General features: G+C 45.7%; 1 protein-coding gene across 1 annotated transcript in view; it reads left to right on the top strand.

The window, feature by feature from the left end:
• The window catches only part of LOC133349576 (complement C3-like), a 320240-nt gene extending 303943 nt beyond the window's left edge, over positions 1-16297 (top strand). Inside the window, 4 exon segments of the mRNA XM_061563146.1 lie at positions 6715-6804; positions 8060-8143; positions 10598-10736; positions 15492-16297. Of these exon segments, the coding sequence (XP_061419130.1) occupies positions 6715-6804; positions 8060-8143; positions 10598-10736; positions 15492-15633 (455 nt within the window). The 3' untranslated portion in view covers positions 15634-16297.
• The last annotated feature ends 6043 nt before the right edge of the window (positions 16298-22340 follow it).

Here is a 22340-nt window from a genome sequence, read left to right as displayed (position 1 = left end):
GTCGTGAGAATTGTATTTTATTGTTTTATTTTTATTATTATATTATTTCCCTTCTACGTGACTTTTTCCGAAAGAACCAAGAAGAAGTAATTCTGACTTCAGGATGTCATTTTGGATCTTAATTCTGCATCTTGTTCTTAAACGAAATGTCATACCTAATTGTTGCTAAATTGGTTATGAGGTTTTTCAACTTATAGGTTGCTCACAATAATACTGTTCTTCTTCCACGCATTTGTCCCACTTCTATGGGGTCCGCTGTCCTTGCCAACCTCCTCCCTCTTTCTTGTACAACAGCACCAGCCTCACCACCATCTTGTACACTTCCCTTCACCAAAACTGGGACCCTCTTTTCACACACCACACCAGTCATTTCTCACTCTGACTATCTCTCGTTCGTGTGTCCAGCACCAGGATGAACAGGAAGAGGCTCAGTGTTGGATCTATGCCCTGTTTTCCGTTATTAATATTAAGAATAATTAAGAAAAAAAAAAATTTAGTTTTTATTATATCTATATATATATTTTTTTTAATAATGAGGACGGCTCACTTCTCCTCACGGGCACACCGGGAGTCCATGAGACATGGAGGGCGGTTGAAATGATAGAAATTCGGTCACGAAGAGGTCATAGACATCCAGATGGACAAAAGATGTATGGACTAACCTCCCAAAGACATCTGGAGATGTACAGATAAGGTGCAGAGCAAACAACGGTTGAAACTCGCGTTTTCTTAACGTTTTCCTTACCGAAAAGTAGAAACTTAACATAGATAATTAACCAACAAACAATAATTTTATTATTAGTAATTCCCTTATATTCACCGCATACATATTATTTAGAAGTATATGTTTCCTATCTACACGACCTTCCGAAAAACTAAAGAGTACGAATTCCAGAAAGCTTAAGTGCATGTGCACTTAACCTCAGGACATAAAAAAATTTACTCAGAATAAAACACCAATCTCTGGAGAACTAAACTGGGCGAAGCCCCAAAATAATAATGTGACGAGGAGCATTACGAATATTCATTAAACATAGACGAATGATAACCACGATACTAAGACCGAAGGAACTCATAAAAAATAATTCAAGAATAAATGTAACACACAGGACCACATAATGTATTGCAAACATCTCCTCAGCCACCTTTGTCTTCCAGCGGGGTCTGACAAGCAAGGAGGGAGCAAAAAGGTCACAAAGGGGGGGGGGTTTGTGCTGACATTGGTTGTTTTCTCTCGCAAGAGACGCGGAGAGAGGAGTGGATGCTCGCGTGTTTGAGTTAAGCACGGCCGCCTTTGTCTCCCCGCAGCACAAACAGATGGCCCAGGAATGCTTGGAGGGTTAGGAAAAGGTCACGAGGAGGGATCGCGCCGGTGTCTGCTTCTCGCTGTTTGTGTTTTTTTTTTGGTTGCCCGCTCGCAAGGAATGCAGAGAGAAGGGAGTCACGTTTTAAGTTAGACAGGCACACAGCGAACGAGCAGTCTGGGTTGAGTCGTGCTCAGTCTCGCAACTCGGCGTGCGACGCAGCGTTGCGACGGGGCTCGCAAGAGAGTTGGGGCAGATCGTGCCTCGAGGAGAGATGGAACGACGAGACATCGTTAAAGTGACAGTCTGAGAGCAGTCTAGTCCGAGTCGAGCTCAGCGTTGCGACGGGGCACGCAAGGGAGCTGTGGCAGTCGTGCCTCGAGAAGAGATGGGACGACGAGACATCGTTAAAGTGGCAGCCTGAGAGCAGTCTGGGTTGAGTCGTGCTCAGTCTCGCAACTCGGCTTGCGACGCGGTGTTGCGACGGGGCTCGCAAGAGAGCGGAGGCGCGTCGTGCCTCGAGTTGAGATGGAACGACAAGACATCGTTAAAGTGACAGTCTGAGAGCAGTCTGTTCGAGTCGCGCTCAGTCTCGCAACTCGGCTTGCGACGCAGCGTTGCGACGGGGGCTCGCAAGAGAGCTGGGGCGGTTGTGCCTCGAGAAGTGATGGAACGAGGAGGAGTCGTTCGAGTCGCAGAAGTCTGAGTTCAACCTGGGTCAGGGCTGGGTTTCAGCCGTGCTCCGGCTGGCGGAGCGTCGTGAGGACACGAAACACCGATGCCGATAACAGGTGTCGCTTCTCGCAGAACGAAGTTAAGTGCGAGTGAAGCTGGCAGCTGCCCGAACAAGGGAAGCACGGAGCAGAGAGAGTGACGAGTGACGACAAGCAATCAACCTGTAAAAGGGCGGAGATCGCCAAGCGTCGACCAAGGGTGCAAAACAGAGAGCGCGAAGCAGTGGAGAAAGCCTGGTCAAACGGCTGTGGAGAGAGAGAGAGCGCAAGAGCAGCACGACTCGGACGTCACCGGGCGTCACCGAGCGTCGTGCCAACTCGTCATTCAGCAGTGGAGAAAGCCTGGTCAAACGGCTGTGGAGAGAGAGAGAGCGCAAGAGCAGCACGACTCGGACGTCACCGGGCGTCACCGAGCGTCGTGCCAACTCGTCATTCAGCAGTGGAGAAAGCCTGGTCAAACGGCTGTGGAGAGAGAGAGAGCGCAAGAGCAGCACGACTCGGACGTCACCGGGCGTCACCGAGCGTCGTGCCAACTCGTCATTCAGCAGTGGAGAAAGCCTGGTCAAACGGCTGTGGAGAGAGAGAGAGCGCAAGAGCAGCACGACTCGGACGTCACCGGGCGTCACCGAGCGTCGTGCCAACTCGTCATTCAGCAGTGGAGAAAGCCTGGTCAAACGGCTGTGGAGAGAGAGAGAGCGCAAGAGCAGCACGACTCGGACGTCACCGGGCGTCACCGAGCGTCGTGCCAACTCGTCATTCAGCAGTGGAGAAAGCCTGGTCAAACGGCTGTGGAGAGAGAGAGAGCGCAAGAGCAGCACGACTCGGACGTCACCGGGCGTCACCGAGCGTCGTGCCAACTCGTCATTCAGCAGTGGAGAAAGCCTGGTCAAATGGCTGTGGAGAGAGAGAGAGAGCGCAAGAGTAGCACGACTCGGACGTCACCGGGCGTCACCGAGCGTCGTGCCAACTCGTCATCCAGCAGTGGAGAAAAAGAGAGCGCACAAGCAGAGACGCGTCCGAGCGAGGGAGCAGCAGGAGCTTGCGGCGGCCACGCCCAATCGAGAGGAACACCTGGCCGCTGTTTGTATCCTCCTACACCACACAAGCTAACGACACAATTAATATTACGAGGGGACAACGCACACACAGCACGCACACGAATAAGACTTTCAAAAAGTGATCTTTGCGTTTCAAAAAGGGTTGCCATTTCGAGGTGGTGCGTTCAATATCAACTGATCGTGCAAAGCAGTTTCTGCCGTCGAGTTACATGAATAAGAAATGTTTTAGTCATTCATTTTCGTTAACTGCATAATATCGCCAATGAAGAAGTATTTTTAGTCATTCATTTTCGTTAATTGCATAATCGAGTTACATGAATTTATTGACGTATACCTGCTTTCGCATAAGAGAGTGTCATGTGCTTGTTTAGAATTAAAATTGCTTAACACCAACTGTTCGAGTGCTTCTTTCCAAGTCCATGCAAAACTATCTTATTCTTGATAACTGTATCCTGTGATGAGATCTGAACCTGGAGACCTAAAAATAATAAACACACTAAGATAATCAGCAAATGTTTAATCGATGATAATCGTGTTATCCTGATTGATATAACCCTGGATAAACGAAACCGAGCCTAATTATCACAACTGCACACAGTAACATAACCGCAAGCATCCGCATAAATTACTACGATTATCATAATTTATGCATATAATTACACGCATTATCATAATGTATGAATGTTAATACACACACTATCATAATTAATGCGATTTGCGCAATTTTCGGAAAATTATTAATTTTTATTATTTTCATCAAAATTTCATAACCCAACACATACAACATCAGGGCAGAACCTTGCTTCACTCCCACTTTGACTTGAAAGCTCTCCGACACTCCACAGCTGCAAAGCACATGCATTTTACCTCCTACATACATTCTGGATCAGCCACACATATACCTCAGGAATACCTCTTCTTCTCATACACCACCAGATGAGCTCTCTAGAACCCTATCATACGCTTTCTCGATATCAATAAACACCATATGCAGGTCCTGTCTTCTTCTCTCTGAACTTCTCCATAAATACTCTCAGTGCAAATATTGCATTCCCTATCTGAATCCAAGCTGACTCGCCAATAGCCACCAGTTTCCTCAGTCTCCTTTCTATGATCCTTTCCCAGAGTTTCATGGTGTGACTTATCAATGCTATTCCTGTGTAGTTCCCACACTCTTGTACATCACTTTTCCCTTTAAAGATGATAACCAATGTACTCTCTCTCCACGCATCCAGATTTTCCCAAACAGCCCCATCAATATGTCAACACCCTTTTCTCCCATTTAATTTAAACACATCAATTGGAATCTCATCTGGCCCCACTGCCTTTTGATGTTTATTGACCCCCCGAGTCTCACTACCTCTTCTCTGGTTATAGTATTTTATGTCTTGGGTTTCCCAAATTCAGAAACTTTTCAAAGTACTCTTTCCATCTCTCTTTAATCTTTGTCATCCAAGATTGTTCGTCCTTCACTGTTCTTAACGAGATTCACATGGTCGATGTCCCTGGTCTGTCTCTCTCTGGCTCTTGCCAAATGGTAGTGATACTAGTTTGTGTATTATATGCTTGGAAATATGGAAATTTAATTTGGCTTTGTCAGGTCGTGAGTCTTAAGATACTAATTTGGCCAGATCATTAAGTAGTACCCTTACCAGCAATACATTTTTAATAATGTAAAAGATTGCTGCACTACTTTTTTATATTAATCATTGTCTAGACCAAAACAATCACTTAAAACACTACCTTTCACATGCAAATATTATACCATATTCAGAAATACATGCTCAGACCAATAACCTAAAATAGTCTCTTTAAAGTGTTTTCCCAAACCGATAAGGAAAATAAAACTTAGGCTCTATACCACCCTCAGTGGTTTGTTGTACAAGTCCTTCTATTAACATGGATACATGTAAAACAAGTAGCACTAAAACAAATCTCTTACACCCACTTTTTACATATTCTATTATATTTACAGGGTATTGTTCATATGAATGAGACCCTAAACACACAACAGAAGTGTGTGCTATTTTACACCGTTGCAGTCACTACTGATAACGCAATGCTGTTTTTGTTGCAAATATATAATGTGTGTATGTACACTATACCGTAAGAACGCATTTGGATAGATGCCCATGGTGCGAGTGCTGTTTGTCATAGACAGATGTGATATTGAGCTGTACGATAGTTTAAACAGTGCTTCAAACCTTACAATGCGAAATCTAGCATACCAATAATAATGTACACTTATAAAGTACGTTTCATCCAGAGGTCACAAGGCACCGCACAGAGATAAAATCAATCAAGTAAATAACTCGCGCAATTCTAAAACCTAATATAAGCATGCAGAGCCATGATTTAACCACAGATACAAATATCCTCCCCCCAAACTCCCAAAACACACATCCCAATAAATCAGGATAACAGTCCTTTCAGAAAAAAAATGTCTTAAGGTGGGATTTAAATAAACCAAGGGACTGAGCAGATCGAATAGTCGATGGAAGTGAATTCCACAGCTTGGGGGCAACACGGGAAAAGATCCGGTCACCCATTGAACGGAGGTGCGACCTCGGCACATACAATAACCCACACTCAGACGACTAAAGAACTCGTGTTGGGACATACGGGTGAAGGAGGTCACGGATGTAAGAGGGGGAGGCATTGTTGATGGCCTTGTAAGTGAAAAGTAGAATCTTGATCTTCACTCGGAGCCTGCTGGTAACCAATGAAGAGACTCAAGTACAGGGGTAATGTGCTCAGCAACTGGTGTTCGAGTAAGAACTCTGGCAGCTGCATTTTGCACGTGCTGAAGGTGGTTGAACAGCTTGAGAGGGATGTCAGATAATAATAATACATTGCAAAAATCGATGCGTGAAAAGAGAAATGCGTGAACCAGATTTTGTAGGTCCTATAACGATAGAATGGGGTGGAATCTGGCTATATTTCTGACGTGAAAGAAGGCAGCCTTAATGACCTTTTTAATGTGCGCTTCGAAGGTTAGTGAGGGAGCAAGGACAACACCAAGGTTGAAAACTGAGCAGCACCGACATTGTGGCCATCAATTAAAACACTGACCAAGCCAGCCTTAGAAATTTGATGAAGGGACCCAACAAGCAGCACCTCTGTCTATTCAGCTTTTAACTGAAGAAATATTTGTTAATGCTGCAATTGTTTACTTGTGCCACTGCTGGCACAAGAAGCTCCACAAGAGCAAACTCCAGAGGGTATTTCCCCCCACAAATTTATGTGAACCAGACGTGGGTTGTAAGAGATGGTCGTACCCAACACTTTACCCCACCACACGTGACCTGCCGATCGACTCACTGTGGGGAACTCATTTCTACTGCGCGGTAGGAATTAGGATGGGGGATGCTGAAATAAACTGCTGCTGTTTCAAATGCCACACCGGAACTAGGAATCGAACCAGCACCCTCTGGATTGCATATCCAGTGTACATGACAATTGTACCGCTGTAACAACTGGTTATGAATTTATTTATTTTACCATGAAGCTGACTTTAAACAATTGGAATTCATGTTTTAAGTTGATGTTTTGATATAGGTAGTTTTTTTGTTGGTGTGTTGGTACAATGCAATCATAGACTTTGTTTGTGTTTGTCAGTGAGTTGCCCTGCCAAGAAACCAAAGTTCGATACTTCAATCACTGTCCTACACAGGCAAGAAGCAGCCTGCGTTGCAGGAATCGACTACGGTAATACTTTGTATCACTGATACTCGCATGCACGCTGACAACAGGACCCAGGTCTCAGTTTTACATTCTTGCCTTGGGCCAAAACGACTCGGCATGTATCATTCATACTCTGGTTCTTTCGGTAAAGTCACGTATGTAGAAATAAAATAAAAATTTAATTAAAATAAATCACGACGTTTCGAACGCAACACAAGCGCTAGTCATCAGGTGAAAATGGCGTAAACCACAGCGAGGGAACACACAGAGGGACATCACACAGACCACACAGAGAACGGACAACTTCTGTATTTGCACGGAGGCAAATACAGCAAGAAGATGGGACATGCCAGTATTTCCCAAATGATTTCTGGAAAGTTTTTCGGTGTATTAATTGTATTGTTTATTACAAATGGGGCGCCACTGTGGCAAAATGTTAACTACCTCGTAGATTCGATCCCGACCCTGACGCCTATAAATTTGTAGTTTTGCATGTTCTCCCCGTGGCCACGTGGATTTTTTCCGTCCACATTTAGAAACATGTGTTTAGAGTATTTAGCTGCTATACATTTCAACATAAGCCACTTCGTTGAGCTATCATTTATGGCCAGGTCACATTTGAAAAATAGTTATTTAGCTCAGTGGGCCTTTTCTAGTAAAATAGAAAGTTTAGTTGACTTAAAAAAAAGAACTTTCCCAGAAAAACCTCACCGAGTCATTTTTGACATAGGGAGTGATGATAATTTTAGCAGTAATTTGCGGATAATTTTTCAAATTCGAACCATGACACCCACACAAAATGGCCCACATTTCTTTGAAAGATGCCAGCGGATCTTTAACATTCACTGTGAAGCAGACTGTGCATAGTATATAATGGTTTGTATATATGCAGTATTAACTAGGGCTGTCTACCAGATTTGCACAGCAATACTCTACAATAAGGTACAGGCATCCTATTTATGGGGCATGTTGCTGCCATTAACGTTGTGTAGACTTACTCAAGCAAGCCTGACTCTCAGAATTACACTAATTTCCATCTTCATTTCGCAAATGCTTTCTAAGTTATCATTTGCAAACTGCTACGTTGCAGAAATTAAAATTATCATTCATACAATATTAAAGGAAAACCTATTGTACAATTTATATTGAAATGGTATTCACGTATTTAAGCAGTTAACCAAATGAAACAAGGAAGCAGGTGATATTGGCATCAATTCTGTGTTAAAGGATGGCAATACTAATGATGTGTTTTTTTCCACATTAACCTCGGTACTTGCAGCATATGTGGGGATCGTTGATACCCGCACTGAAGTTGGAAGTTTTGTCTACTACACTGTCACCATTCAAACTGTAATAAAAAGTGGTAAGTGGGAACAGGTGTTGTTTTTTCACAATACATATGATCCTTAATCCATATTTGGGTTAGGCTATGTAATGATCCGGCCAATATTTTGTTGTTAAGACCCTCCAACACCCTGCACAGCCATACTAATTAAATTGCCATGCGTATAAGTATGTCATGTGTCAATTGTTGTTTCAGCGAAGCAGTTAGTGGAAGAATAATTTTCACAACAAACTTTAACATCAATTAGACATGACGTTTCACTTATTTGAACAAAAGCATGGTGGCTAATATCGCTATATGCCAATATCACTCCTGTGCACAACCTATAAACTCCTGGAGTGCACCATCCTCCCTAGAATCATCCCCCTTGTTGAGTTAGAGAGCCCTGAAAAAAAAATCAGCATTCTGGCCCAGACACAGCTGCTGTGACCAAGTTTTGGCCCTTGCAACGACCACTGAGGCCAGATTCCAGACGAAATCCAAGACTGGTGTAGCCTTTGTGGACTTGACATCACCCTACTTTAGTCTGGATTAAGGGCTTGATGTTGAAGCTCGAAACAACCATTCCCTGCCTCAAGACAATTAACCTAATATGGACTATGCTGAGCAATAGGCGACTGTGTGTTTATATGGACGACACAGCCAGCTCACTCCATTTCCTCAACAATGGATTGCCACAAGGTTTTAGTACTCATGCAACTGGGTCATGAAAATTTGTATATGCGGATGCAATGCCCTAGCAAAGCAAGGAGCCACTTTCAACGACATTGAATCCTCTCTGAACATAGACATATAAACCATGGAGGATTTTTTTCTACAATTGGAGGCTCAAGCCAAATCTCCACTAAACAACAGTCACTGCATTTCATCTTGACAATTGGAACAGCAAGCACACTCAGTTTCAGTTTCATTTATTTGGTATCGCCCTGTGAGCCATTCGGCTCTTGAAGTGGGTGCAACCACAACAAACAAAAAACAAAAACATGAACAAGAAAACATTAAAGTGACTATGCGCTAACAGAAAAATACAGGAAAAAACCTGCCAAGTCTTCCAGAAAATAAAGCACCGTACACCAACGCTGTGCAAAAATCCCAGTGGGATGCAAGTCAAACAACAAGACAACTGAGATTAAAGCCATCATCCTAGCTCCGTACTACAACAAACAGACATGGCCAAACCAAAAAACTTTTTTAAATCACCAAAATAAAGCCATAAGCAATGTAACAGTGATCATAGGAACTGTGACCGAAATTTCACAATAAACGACATAAACAACATGTACCACCAAACCCTGTAGCCATAGCTGGCTGCATAAGTCACTCCACAACAGCAGGAGCATCAGTAGGAGTATCAACATTTTTCAAATGCCCTCCACTCTGAAAGTGACCTTACGGAAACACTGAAACACAACCCTACTCCAACGTATCTCAGAGTGAAGTTGGACCGTATGCTAACCTTCCATAAACACCTGAAAAAGGTAGCTGCCAAGATTACATCAAGGGTTAACCTGGTCCAAGAACTGGCGAGTACAAGGTGGGGAGCATCAGCACAAGTGCTACGGACATCAACAATGGCCCTTGTGTATTATGTTGCAGGATACTGTGCACTAGTATGGACCAGAAGTAGTTGTACTCGACTTGTTGATGACCAACAGAACAGTGTAATCTGGTGTATCACTGGAACCGTGAAGTTGACCCCAACATTATAGTTGTCCGTGCTGTCACACAACTCTCCCTCACCCATCTGCCACAACATTGCGATCCTCCTGGAAGTCCTGCGAATCGAGGAAAACAGTAGCCTTCCGATTTATCAGGACCTCAATAACATCCCTCTTCATCGCTTGAAGTCACCCAACCCTTTGTGGACCCATGTGCTTCATCTTAAACAATGCGAATTCAACCGTGATGAAGCTTGGAGAGCCAAATGGAGTTAAAAAGAACTCGCAAACAAGCACGTTGTGAAAGACCCAATGCAGAAGATCTCTGGGTTTGATCTTCCACAAAGCTCATGGTCTACCTTAAATTGTATCTGCACAAACCATGGCATATGCGGATGCCTGATGCGCAAATAGAAAATTTAAAACTCCCCAATATCCGGCTGTGATCATCCAGAACAGACTATATAATATATTACGACAATATACCTGATCCATAAATACGCAGATATCACAGCGATACACTCAGCTACTCCTAGCGGGGTTATCTGGCTGGAATGTGATTTGTAGTCCTTGCTGTGCATCTACACAAGCCATGAAAGAAGAAGGCTGGAAACTGTGCCAAGGATCTTCAGGACATAATCCTGGATTATACCCTGAAGATGCTTGTGAGCTGAAACAATAATACTTGGCACATTAAATGTTGTTTTATATTCACAAAATGCTGTTTTAACAATTTGTATACACAATTGCATACGTCATTGGCTATCTCAGGGTTATATGCATGTGTGTGTGCCTCTAAACGTTCATCACAAAGGCCAAGATCAGGCTATTCAACCTAAAGCAACACGCCTATTCATCGTGACCCACTCATGTGATGGACGGCTTGGCATAGAAACAACGCGACAGTACCTCCTGATGGGACAGAAGGGAGAGACGAAGGACAAGAATGACAGGTGAGTGTCAGGGTCGGTGGCACGGCCCAGCAGTATCGCATCCGCCACTTGTTCCAATGGTTCATGTTTTGAATTCAGCAAACTGCCCTGACTATTACTGTGGGTGCATTAACCATAAAATACTATGGACCATCTGCTTCACAGGGTATATTAAAGATTCCGTGCATAATGCGAAATGAGTAGGCCATTGTTTGCTGGCATCATGGTGCAAATTTGGCAATGAAAAAATATTTCCAACAAAAATTCTCAATTGGAATTACACATACCACTCAATAAATTAGTTTTAAAAATAGATGTAAAAGTGTATATCTTGAGTGGCTTCCTAATATCAGAAGGAAGAGTGTTCCAGACAGCCGCATAGGTGCATCTGAAAGCGCACGATTCAGTAACCGTTTTTGTTTAATGGCTAGCCAAAAGCCGCTGTGAGGCTGACCGGAGTTTTCGTGATTGTTTATGTTCCTTAATGAGAGCAAGGTATTGTGGTTCATTCATGGCAAGCACTTTATGTGAAATAAGTGCAACCTTATAACATTCGTTTGGCAACTGGAAGCCAATGCAGCTCGGCGAACACTGGATGGATCTTGCAGTACTCGTCACGACATGTGCCAGATAATTTTGTATACGCTGCAGTTTGTTAAATGTTTTTACCAGACGTCCCATAGTAGTGAGTTTCAATCTATCGAGCCTTTGTCCATACAATGCTACACGCCACCTTGTTGTCTGCCACAACGCAATAGTGCTCGAATATGACTAATCTAGGTTCAGAAGGCGTGCCCTGATATGAAAATTGCAGGACCTGACTATATTTTGCATGTGGTTATCAAACGACATATTCTGGTCGACTATGGTGACGAGTCTATTTAGATGAGTAGAACACTTAATCCTGGAGTCCGTGACCGCCACACCTGAACTAAAAATGTTTTTGCTCAAGTGCAAACCAGCAGAACCTCCGAATTTTCTGGATTTAGAATGAAACTACACGTGCACCGCTCGCGTGCAATCTTCGAGGTTACCGAGGCTCTATATCTAACTTTGACTTCACTGCCGTGTACAATTGTGTATCATCAGCATATTGATTAAAGTTTGTCATGCGATGAGATTACATCAGTGATCTGTGCTTTAACAATGGTGTAAACACCCCATATACCCAATCGTTATTAAATGGTACACATCGGAGGATATGTGGACGATGGCCATGAATAATTATAATGGAGTGGTAGCCAAGGATTGAAATACGTCTGAGAAGATATCCCTTAAGAAGATGGAGTAATGAGCTCAGTTAATTATTATTCGTTGTTTAGGTGGTGGAGGATCTTAACGACTCAATGTTGGCCAGATTATTAAGCAGTGGTCTAACTCAAAATGTATTATCAATTAACAATATTCCAGTTTATCTTTGACAATTATGGTTCAAAATGCCTCAAGCCTTGGAGTCAGAAGTGTGCTGTCCAAGCTGATTTTTAAGAGTTAGGATGATGTCATTAACCTCCGTATGTTATCTAATCCACGTGTTCCTCTTTATTTCTCAGTGCAATTCCAAGCATACATCTCACGATTCATTATTCATGCAAATAGCAATAATTTAATTATGTACTGTGTTATGCATGTGTAGTGACTGAATCAGAGACACTAAGAGTTGGAGGCACCCTGTTTATTAACACGCACCAACGGGTTAACACTTCCAATAAATCCATCTATAGTCGACTACGATTCCCAGTCAGGACAGCTGGTAGACTGCCTGACTGGCAACGCCGAGATGGTGAAGATGGAGACGATGTGGGGGCTGATGCTCCCCTCCTCCTCTCCCCCTTCCTCCTCCTCTCCTCCCCGCTGGGCTGCCGCCGATCATGTGATCGGCCCCCCTGCACCAGCGTCCTCTCTGTGGGACATGGCTAGTGGCTGGCTCCCCACTGCCTTGGGTTATCCCACACACTCCCCACGTAAACCACCACGAATCCCGAGGTGGCTACTTGCACGCGCGTACCCGTGCAGGTGCACGCTGCTCACCACGCCTCGCGCTAAAAAATAGCTGTATGAACACCAATACTAATGCCGAGGTGGCTACTTGCACGCGCCCGCTCGTGCAGCCACGTGGGCAAGGACGACGGTCATGGCTCGCACTAAAAATAGCGCGGCGGCTGCATGGACGCGGGCGCATTCAATGAGTTACTACGCAGCGCAGCCTCACTCGCACGCTTGAATTACGCACCACGCCGACACCCCTAATGTGATTGTCGCAACGCAAACACACTGCGTAAAGTGCGTAAACCCGCACGCGATCGCACGCACGTGAACATCAACGATCGTCTTATGATTGAACACCCGCGCGCTTCACAAGTAAGATGCACTCATGCCACCCCTATGCTCTCCCCACACACACAGAAATCACACGGCGTCGTTGCGCTGTGCTAAAGTTTATTACTGGCTCGCCTGAAGAAAAGCCACGCGTGACTCGGAGCAAAATACCCAGCGAGCAGCGTCCCACCTATTTCTATCCAAAACTTGGGGGAGCCCAACGCTATTTCTCGCGCCTCGGGCGTACTCACGGTATTTCACAGACGCGATGAGGGTCAGAGGGACGAGGGTCCAGGAGGCCTTTGCCTGGGTCGAGTTGTAACTGCACTCACCAGTGTCTCTCGGACGCTCGAGCGGCTGGGAGTCCGCTGGGTAGCTGGCTGACTGGAGGAGAACTGAACTAACGTTTCTCCTGTTCCCTCCTTTTATCTCTTCCGAATTAAAAAATCCCCAGTCAAGTTGCATTGCTCTCCCAGCCAATCGGGGCGCCTACATTTCGATTTTTTTTAACCGATGCCCCGCCCCTACTCGTGCTATTGCTCGCTGCTGCCCAGCTCGAGTCCTAGTCCGCCTAGGAATATTCAATCTATGCCCCGCCCCCCTACCGGGTTCAGCTCTCCACTGTGCCCTAATCCATTGTCTGCACGCTCGCCCTCTTTACCTCCGCCACACCCGGCCTTGCCGGGGTGGCCGTCCGTTGGAGGTTTAGTTTTAGTCAGCTCGCTGAGCGTTTTGTTCCTCCCCACGGCCCGAGTCCCCTGTGTTAGATGTGTCCTCACTGCGGTTTGCTCGGTGAGCTCGCCGTGGCCATACAATTTTAAGTTAATCCACGGGGCCGCAGTGCAATTCGGCCTGAGGGGGGTCGGCCAATCTCCTGGCACTGGGAAACCGTGGGACATCCCCACGAGGGGGCCCTTTGGTAAAAACCCAGGGTGCCAGGTGACCCCCGCCACGAGGCCCTACGTGAGTGTGTGTGTTTAGAGGGTGTGTGCATGCGTTTGTGTGGGGGGTTGTGAGGGAATAGCAGTGCCGGTGGAGTTGCTCCGTTGCTGTGGCACCACAACGACGAGAAGAATGGTGAAATCTCCAGCAGCACGACGGGGATCCCACTCCAAGCGACAGCCCCAAGGTCCCCTCCAGGGGCCCCTCTTATACTGTCAGCATGGCCTGGCTCCGCCCCCGGCCACGCCCCCTTTCTAGAACCTACCCGCGGGTTCCTTGTGTGCCCCTTCCGTGACCTTTCCCCTAGATCCCTCTCTGGTCTATCACGTGGCCTGCTGCCGTCAGGGCTGCTGTAAGCTGCAGATCATCCCCTTCCCCGCCAGCAGCCAGCGCTATGCTGCTACATAGCTAATTCTACGTCACTACACATGCAAAGAGTAATAAAAATCACTGACCATCATGAAACCTTAGCACATATCAGCTAATACACAGCAGTAAACAAGAATGTATTGAAATTGGCTAGGGAGGTAATTAACTAAACTCTGTGGATATTTTTTTATGGGTGGAGGGACTTCATTCAGACTGCTACCTCTCACACCCTTTACCACTGGCATGGAAAATACTGAGTAATATTACAAACATAATATAGGTTTTTGTGGGTTAGATCGTGTAAAATATTTTTTGTCACGAAAACATTTATAACCCAAAAAACTATCTTATGGATGATATTGGTCATGAAAGCCGACATGTTAATATTAAAAGTCACTGCCATCTGAAAATGTATCCAAGACTTGACTGAAAGCAAGTGGAAAGATTGTAGAACTGGAGTCATGTGATCTGCTTTGTTGTCCTTCACCCGCACCTCTGATTAGCACAGTTGGTTATGTACGGTGCAAAATAAATTCAATATACATGCATTGGGTGATTTGAATATTGAAAGGGAGCTGATCTGTTGACGTATGTGCAATGGGAGTGTATTCCACACAAATGGAACTGCAAATGAGAAAGCACGCCGACCAACAGCCGTGCACCTGATTTCTGTTGTGACTAGCAACTCGACGAGTTGATTGAAGGAGTCTTCAAAAAACATGGCATTTTTTTTAAATAGTAAGAGCAGCATTTTGTACGAGTTCAGTATGTTGAATGATAGAGTTGGAAATGAAAAAATTATAAAAATCTAATGTGGAATTTATAAAGCATGAATTAAGCTTTCAGCAGCATCTTGAGTTATGGAGTTGCTGATCTGAGAAATCCTGCATAGTGATTGGAAGCAGTTTTGGAAATGACAAATATGATGAGAAAAATATAGCTCTGAGTCCAGGATTAGACCAAGATTGCACACAGTTTTGACAATGTTCAAGTCAGCCTATTAAGTGAACAAAATATGATGGCAATTTAATGACCATGGTGTTTCCGAACCATGTCATAATAGGTAGTACACACGTGAACATCACCATTTACACACGTGTACCTGTGTGTGGAGTGTTCCACTAACACATTGTGTTTTTGTATGTTTAGCTTTCAGTACGTGTTGGATTCAAGTTCATGGGTGGAGCAGTGGCCCGTGGATGAGAAGTGTAACCAACCAAACATGCATGCATTTTGCGCCATCAAACGCGAATATCAGTTTAGCATGCAGCTCCAAGGCTGTTTTTCTTAAAGGGTGGACAGCCATTGACTACAACAAACATTCTAACATGTGCATGTAACTGCCTTTACAAAATACAAAACACAATGTAACTTAGCATAGGTTTTCGCATCCAATATGATTCATAATTGATTTTGGGTTAGGCAAATGTGTGTCGTTAAGGCGATCCACTACCTCTCAGTCAAACAGACAAAATAATCACGTGTACATGCGTTGAGTTCTCCAATTATTATTGTTATTATCACCAGTAAGATGAAAAAAAATATTCTCACAATTTTGGCATAGTGTGATTGACAAATGATTTTTGCTATTTTTCATGTATGTTATTTTATTGAATCCCTTAGACATGTACCAATACACAGAATCTACAAGCATGCCTTCTGAACCTAGATAAGTCCTTGCCAAAAGTGTCCAGCAAATGTTTGAAATTTGATTGAAAATTTTTGTCTTTTACCATAATCATAACCCTTGCCAACTTTAAGCACACAATGCCTTTTAGGTATAAACAGGTAATATTCAATTGGCAAACAATAATTTGTGGTTGCAATTAATTGTACCCTCTGCATCAATTTTCCATCGACTGTGAGGTCTCACCTAGACCAGTCTAGTCACACACTTGTTAACATTCTATTAGAATTCTGATTTTACTGTTTTGAATAAAGATCATACTGCCATATACCGTAATGTGCTTGAGTGTTTTCATAATGAGATATTCACACACCCTGTGATGGTATGCATGTATATTGAACTTTTTTTCGCATGTACGTAGCCAACCGTGCTAATCATAGGTGCAGGAGAAATACTACAAATTAAACAGAAAAAATCGTTCTAAAGAAATTAGCTTTTTATCTAGATTTAATAGTACATAAAGTAGCTCTGGTCTTCCGGTGATGTCATGGCTGAGTGAAGAACTCGAAGCTGATCGCTCCTACGCCATCTCAATTAACCGACCCCTTTTAAACCAATTATTCCACTTCTTACCCATCAAAAGTTTATTTCAATTTTTCTCCCCAAACCTTGAAGATATGGAGGAATTATCGAATAAATGAATCTCCCCACGGAAAGCCAACGGAAACGATCTACAAGAAACTGCAACCTAGCATCTGGGAAGCAATAAACCAGTCTGACTTGGTGGCTAGGCCAGGAAAATCCCTTCCCCATACCCTGAACATGATGGAGAACAGATCACCCAGAAAGTAAGCGTGGTGGCGGACACACGAGTAGCGACGATGGATGATTTCCCCTTCCTTCTCTTCCACCAACCCTCCGAAAGAATGGACCCGATTTCACCACCATACACAGTAAGGGGTGGGGCGGGGGGGCGTCGGTACTATTGTGTAATGCGAGCAATAACAGGGTGGTTGCTGGCCTCCGCGCCGCTCACACGCGCCGAGGTATTTAGATGCGGAGCGTGTGGGAGGAGCCACTGCTCACCTCGCTCCAATGGGAGCGGGGTGAACGGTCTGGCGGAGGCGGAGGCAGGATGGAAGGTGGAGTTGAGTCACGTGAGAGAGGGGGATATAGGGAGAGAGCCGGAAGGGGACGGGGAGGAGAAGAGAGTGAACCACGGAGGGAGCCACGCTGGCGGTGGAAGGAGAAGTGGCGCCATTGCCACGTGGTCGGGGGTGATAGGCGCACTGCGGTCCAGCGTGCGCGGGGTGCGGCCAGGCCAGCGGAGCGTGCGGGATCGCACGGAGACAGAGAGAGCCAGCGGAGTGTGCGGGGTACCCGAAGGGCGGTGTGGCCAGGGCGGGTGAGGAGAGAGAGCACACGGAGGGGCCGACGGAGACGGCGTGGCGAGAGCACACGGAGCGTGCGCAGGGCGCACGGTGACTGAGACGGCGAGGGTCAGAGCGAGGACCAGCGGGTGCGAGGAAAGAACCCAATAAAGGACCAACGGAGAGTGACATCGTGTGTGAAGGAGTCCTTTATTACAATTGTACTGCACTGCAGGATGCCAGGACGTGATGTGGGCCACCGTAGCGGTCCGACCGCGACTTGGGGGTTAGAGAGGGGGTACCGGGGGTCCGGAGCACGGGGCTCGGGGCCTGGAGCCCCAGGCCACCTCCTGGACCCCTACCCTCCCCTTCCACCCCACCCCTTCTCCTCGCAACCAAATCAGTGACTCTCACACCTCGATATTCATTCCTCGACTCACTGACCACCTCCACTCACCATTGTCAATATCTAATTTTCTCCCCCACTCTCTCACCCTCCCACCTCCGCCGTGTGAAAGTGCCCAATCCAGGGACCCAGGAGCTCCTATTGGGGGCTCCTGTCCCTGGACGATACCCTTCCCTGAGCAGTGAGCCGCGACAATGCACCCCCTCCCCACGTGCTGCCCCCCTACTTTTACACCTTCCCTGCAACCCCCAAACAACGACACCAGGCGTTGAACATTCCCAGAGACCATCCAGCCGTTGCACAATACTATGCAGCCATGGTCCTCCGAACACGGGCAGGATGTCTCTTCTCGCCGCCCACCACCCAATACCCAGTCATCCAACCCTGTGGCATAGGGGTGACCGTATACCCGACCGGGATCGCCTAATCCTACGGACCTCACCCCCGGTCAACCCCACCAGGTGAAAACAGGTTAAATATGTTATTTTAGATTTGTTATCCACTCAATTGTCTGTTGAGACCCAGGGTCGATCTCGTCTGTTCCTCCTTCTTTAAAGGAGTGAAGTAAGCAGCTGTTTACAATGTGGTCGATCGTTTGGGATTGGTGGCTGCACTCGCAGGCCGCCGAATTTTTGATGCGCCAAATGAGCATCAGGTGGCCGCATCGGCCATGCCTGGTCCTGATTCGGTTGATGGTCGACCATTGGCGTTGTGGAAGGTTGAAACCGGGAGGTTCAATGGTAGGGTCCTGTATGAGATGTTATTTTTGACATCCGCCGCAATCCTTCATTTATATTTGTGGAGCGGAGTGAGGCTGCTGTGATCCAGAAGGGGTGACTTTAGGCAAACAGGCAGCACTGGGTTATGTCCCGATGTATCGGAAGCTGCAGGTTAATTATATTTTTGGTACTCCCACTGTTTCACGACAGATTTGCAGCAGAGCAATGTGGGTGAGGACTGGGAGCCACTGGGTTGGCGTCAACTTGAGCGTACCTGAGATGGCACGCATTGCAATGTTCAGTTGTGTGTCAATAACTCGTGTGAGCACTGGGTCCCCAAACACGTGAGAAATACTATCACCCTTCGAATATATGAGGGTGAGTGTGGCAGTCCATAATGTTTGCGCATCACAGCCCCAACTAGCTCCCGCCAGTTTGTGGATAGTGTTTGTGCGGGTTTTTTTTATCTTGTTGCTCAACTGCTCAATGTGTTGCATGAGAGTGAGATTTCGATCAAGCACCACTTCAGGGTATTTTGGGAGCGGGTTGTGGGTGATGATTTTACCACAAAACTCGATCTTCAGCGTACTTTTTGCTGCTGCGTTGTTGAGATGGAATGTAGAGGACACTGTCTTGGTTGGATTTGTCTTAAGTTGCCAGGACTAGTAATAATCTTCCAATTTCTTTAGGTCGGTGTTCAAGATGTCTTGAGCTGCCGGCCAATGCTAGATCATCTGCGTAAATAAACTTGCACCTTAATGTGGCCGGCATGTCGCTGGTGTAAAAATGAAACAGAGCATGTGCTAATACCGACCCCTGGTAGCAGCAGCTGTTTTCTGTATATGCTGAAAGCCGGCTTTGATGTGTGATGTCAAGGCGTCGACATGGTCACAACAGCTTCGTTGTGGACGAAAACCTGCCTGCTCAGGTGGTATGGTGGCTTCCAAAACAGGAGAGAGTTGGGCTAACAGTACTCGCTCCAGTAGCTTGTAGGTTGTACAAAGAAGAGAGCTTGATCTTTAGCTGTGCGTACCATCAGCAGGTTTTTCTGGATTGAGGAGAGCAGTGACTTTTGCCTTTCTCCAAAGTCATGATAGCTTGCTGGTGGCGATAATTTTGAAAAAAGTTTCGCCAGCCAGGTTCTTCCTTTGCTGCCAAGGTGTTTATGAATTCCAGGTAAAACCCATCTATTCCTGCAGCTTTACCTGCCTTTGTTACCGCCAATGCGGCATCTATTTATTCCAGAAGCACAGCTGCAGACAGAGGATAGTTTTTGACACTGGTAGTGAGTGTATCTTTTATGGATTCTTTTACTGTGCATTATTGCTTTCGCCTTCCGATTGTTTTTGCATTGCCGAGAAGCTGCGCCGCTATCCCATTAGCAGTCGCCTTAGCAGTTCGGTGTTTTGAGGGTGCCGCTCCACAGAGCTTCCACAGTAACCCCTATGCTCTGCGGCTGGAGTGCGTGAAGTCAAAGACTCCATCAATGCTCCCCACTTTACTCGTCTGGCAGAATCTAGCAACTGCAGAAGGACTTTGGCGATTTCTGGGTCACTGGTTCTTTGCTGTTCTCGAAGGTTTTCACTTTACATAGTCTAGCCCGGGGTGTAGAACCTATGATAGCCCCGCGAGAACGGATCGCTGGTGGCTTTTTTCACGAGCATGATGAACTGCTCAATTTTTTCACGGTTCGTGGAGATGTGGTGGATGTTGTTTTCCGTTGCAGACATAAAACCAGGCCAATTTGCCCTTCCAAAATTCCAGTGGGGTCTTCGTGTACTGGTGATTACTGGGATTTTATGGTCAACATGGATGACCATGGGCTTGTGCTGGCTGTGTGGGAAGCGAGGCAGGACTTTGAGCATAGTGTGCAAAGGCTTGTTATTCCTATATGTGGCTACAAAGCAAAGGTCTGTGTTATATTCTCTATTCCATCGTGCAGAGCGGATTCTCCCTTAAAGTTTGACTTCAAACTTTCGTGAATTCATATTCTTTGGTTCTTTTGGTATAGTCACGTAGATAGAAAAATAATAAAATAAATTGGGTTAGATCATGTTATTTATAAATGTGTCGCTACCCTCCATCACCCGACATGGCCAATCAGTAAAAAATGTGTCACGTTAACAAAAGACATATATTTCACGAATTTAGCCCACCAGTGTGTTGAAGAGTGAATCCGTAAAATTTGTAGTGCCATAAGAGGGGAGGGGCTGCTGGGGGCTCTGGGACCCTAGACAGATAAGCCCTCGGCGCCAGGCGCTAGGATCCCAGGCGCCCCCAGACAGTTAAGCCCCTTGGCGCCACCAACGGGGGGGGGGGGGGGGCTGTGTGTGCTCTGTGGGATATCTGGGGGTGCACACAACCCCACCCCTCGTTGGGGACGAGGCATAAAAGGGCAGCTCCCTGGCCGATCGGGGCCAGTCACAGCTCAAGACCCAAGACCCGCCCCCCAGCCAGCTTAGGACCCTGGACCCCCTCGTCCCGCTTGTCCTTGTAAGGGCCGGGACGCTGTGAGGACTCTGGGACTCCCGGCTCTACGTCCTTGTAAGGGCGATTTCCGAGGAAGCCAGAGTCCAGACCCGCACCTTGGCTGGGTCGGGTCAGGTAGCCTCCCCTAGGGTAATTGTAGCGAAGGACCCCAGAGCGTAGCCAGAGTAGTGTATCTAGGCTGTGTACCTAGGCTGTGTACCTAGGCTGTAACAGAGTATCAGGACTGTTGGAGTGTTGTATTGTAATAAAGAAGTTACCTCTACAAGTGTCTCCGGAACCCATTACACATTTACAATTTGAGTACGACGTATCGCTGAAAATTACATCCAGCATCTTCAGGCGATTTGCCAGAATAGTGAACCCATCCACCTGCTTCCGGTCTTAAATAGTGAAGGATGACGTCAGCATTGTTGAACCCTATCAGGATTCGAGATCAGAGGCAGAAGTGGGGGTGTATGCGATTATGTAATAGATCAGTAATCAGCCACTTAGCATGTTACTCACCTGTAAGGAATTGCAATGTGTCGTGTATTACTTAATAACACGCTTCCAGGCTGCGCTGAGTCTATAGCTATCAGAGGGATTAAAATTATTTGAATTCTTCTCAATTTAAATAGATTCTTTAACTAATCTTGGCCAGTAATAATTAGTTCTGCATAACACTTCAACGTTATCAAAAACAATTGAATGTCCTTGTTGGCAAGCATGTTCTGCCACTGCTGACAGCTGTGTTTGGGATAATTTAATGTTCCTTTCGGTTTTTCAAAACACGGGCTAATTTGTCTGTAACTCCCGAGATATGTGGTATTTTTATTGTTTTGATAATCTGATCACTTTCAGTAGTATTGTAGTTCGATCTTGATTTGGCATTCAATGCTCTGCTAATTTGAGCATTATTTAACATGTTTAATATCTGTCCCTTAACCTTCACCATCTGACACTGTCTTTGCCCAATGTATGAGTGTCTTGATGAGAGAGGATTTCTATGCTGGGTGATGATGCGAATCTGCATTCAGATAGGTATCTGTGTGCGTTCCTTTTCGGTAGACGCTCCGTGTTATTTTGCCATTTTGACCGCGTCCAAGCAAAATATCCAAGAATGGGAGTGAGTTGTTCACCTCCATTCCATGGTGAACTGAATGGCTGGGTTTTGCGCATTGAGATGATTTAAACATTCAATAAGTGTATCTTTACCATGTGGCCAGACAACCAAAGTGTCATATCTAAACCAAAAATATGGTTTTAATGTACTTGAGGCAAGTCCTCGTGTTTCAAAGTGTTCCATGTGTAATAAAGGTCGTTGAGGCGACTTCTGGAATCCGGTATTTTATTCAACTTGCATTACAGCTTTCCTTCACGCTGCTGACAGGCAGCGTGAGAGGGATA

Source organism: Lethenteron reissneri, chromosome 30 (assembly GCF_015708825.2).
Source record: "Lethenteron reissneri isolate LAM-NWPU_2019-01 chromosome 30, ASM1570882v1, whole genome shotgun sequence".
Lineage (NCBI taxonomy): Eukaryota > Metazoa > Chordata > Hyperoartia > Petromyzontiformes > Petromyzontidae > Lethenteron > Lethenteron reissneri.
The sequence above is the reverse complement of the archived record's forward strand: the minus strand, read 5'-3'. Positions and strand labels throughout refer to the sequence as shown.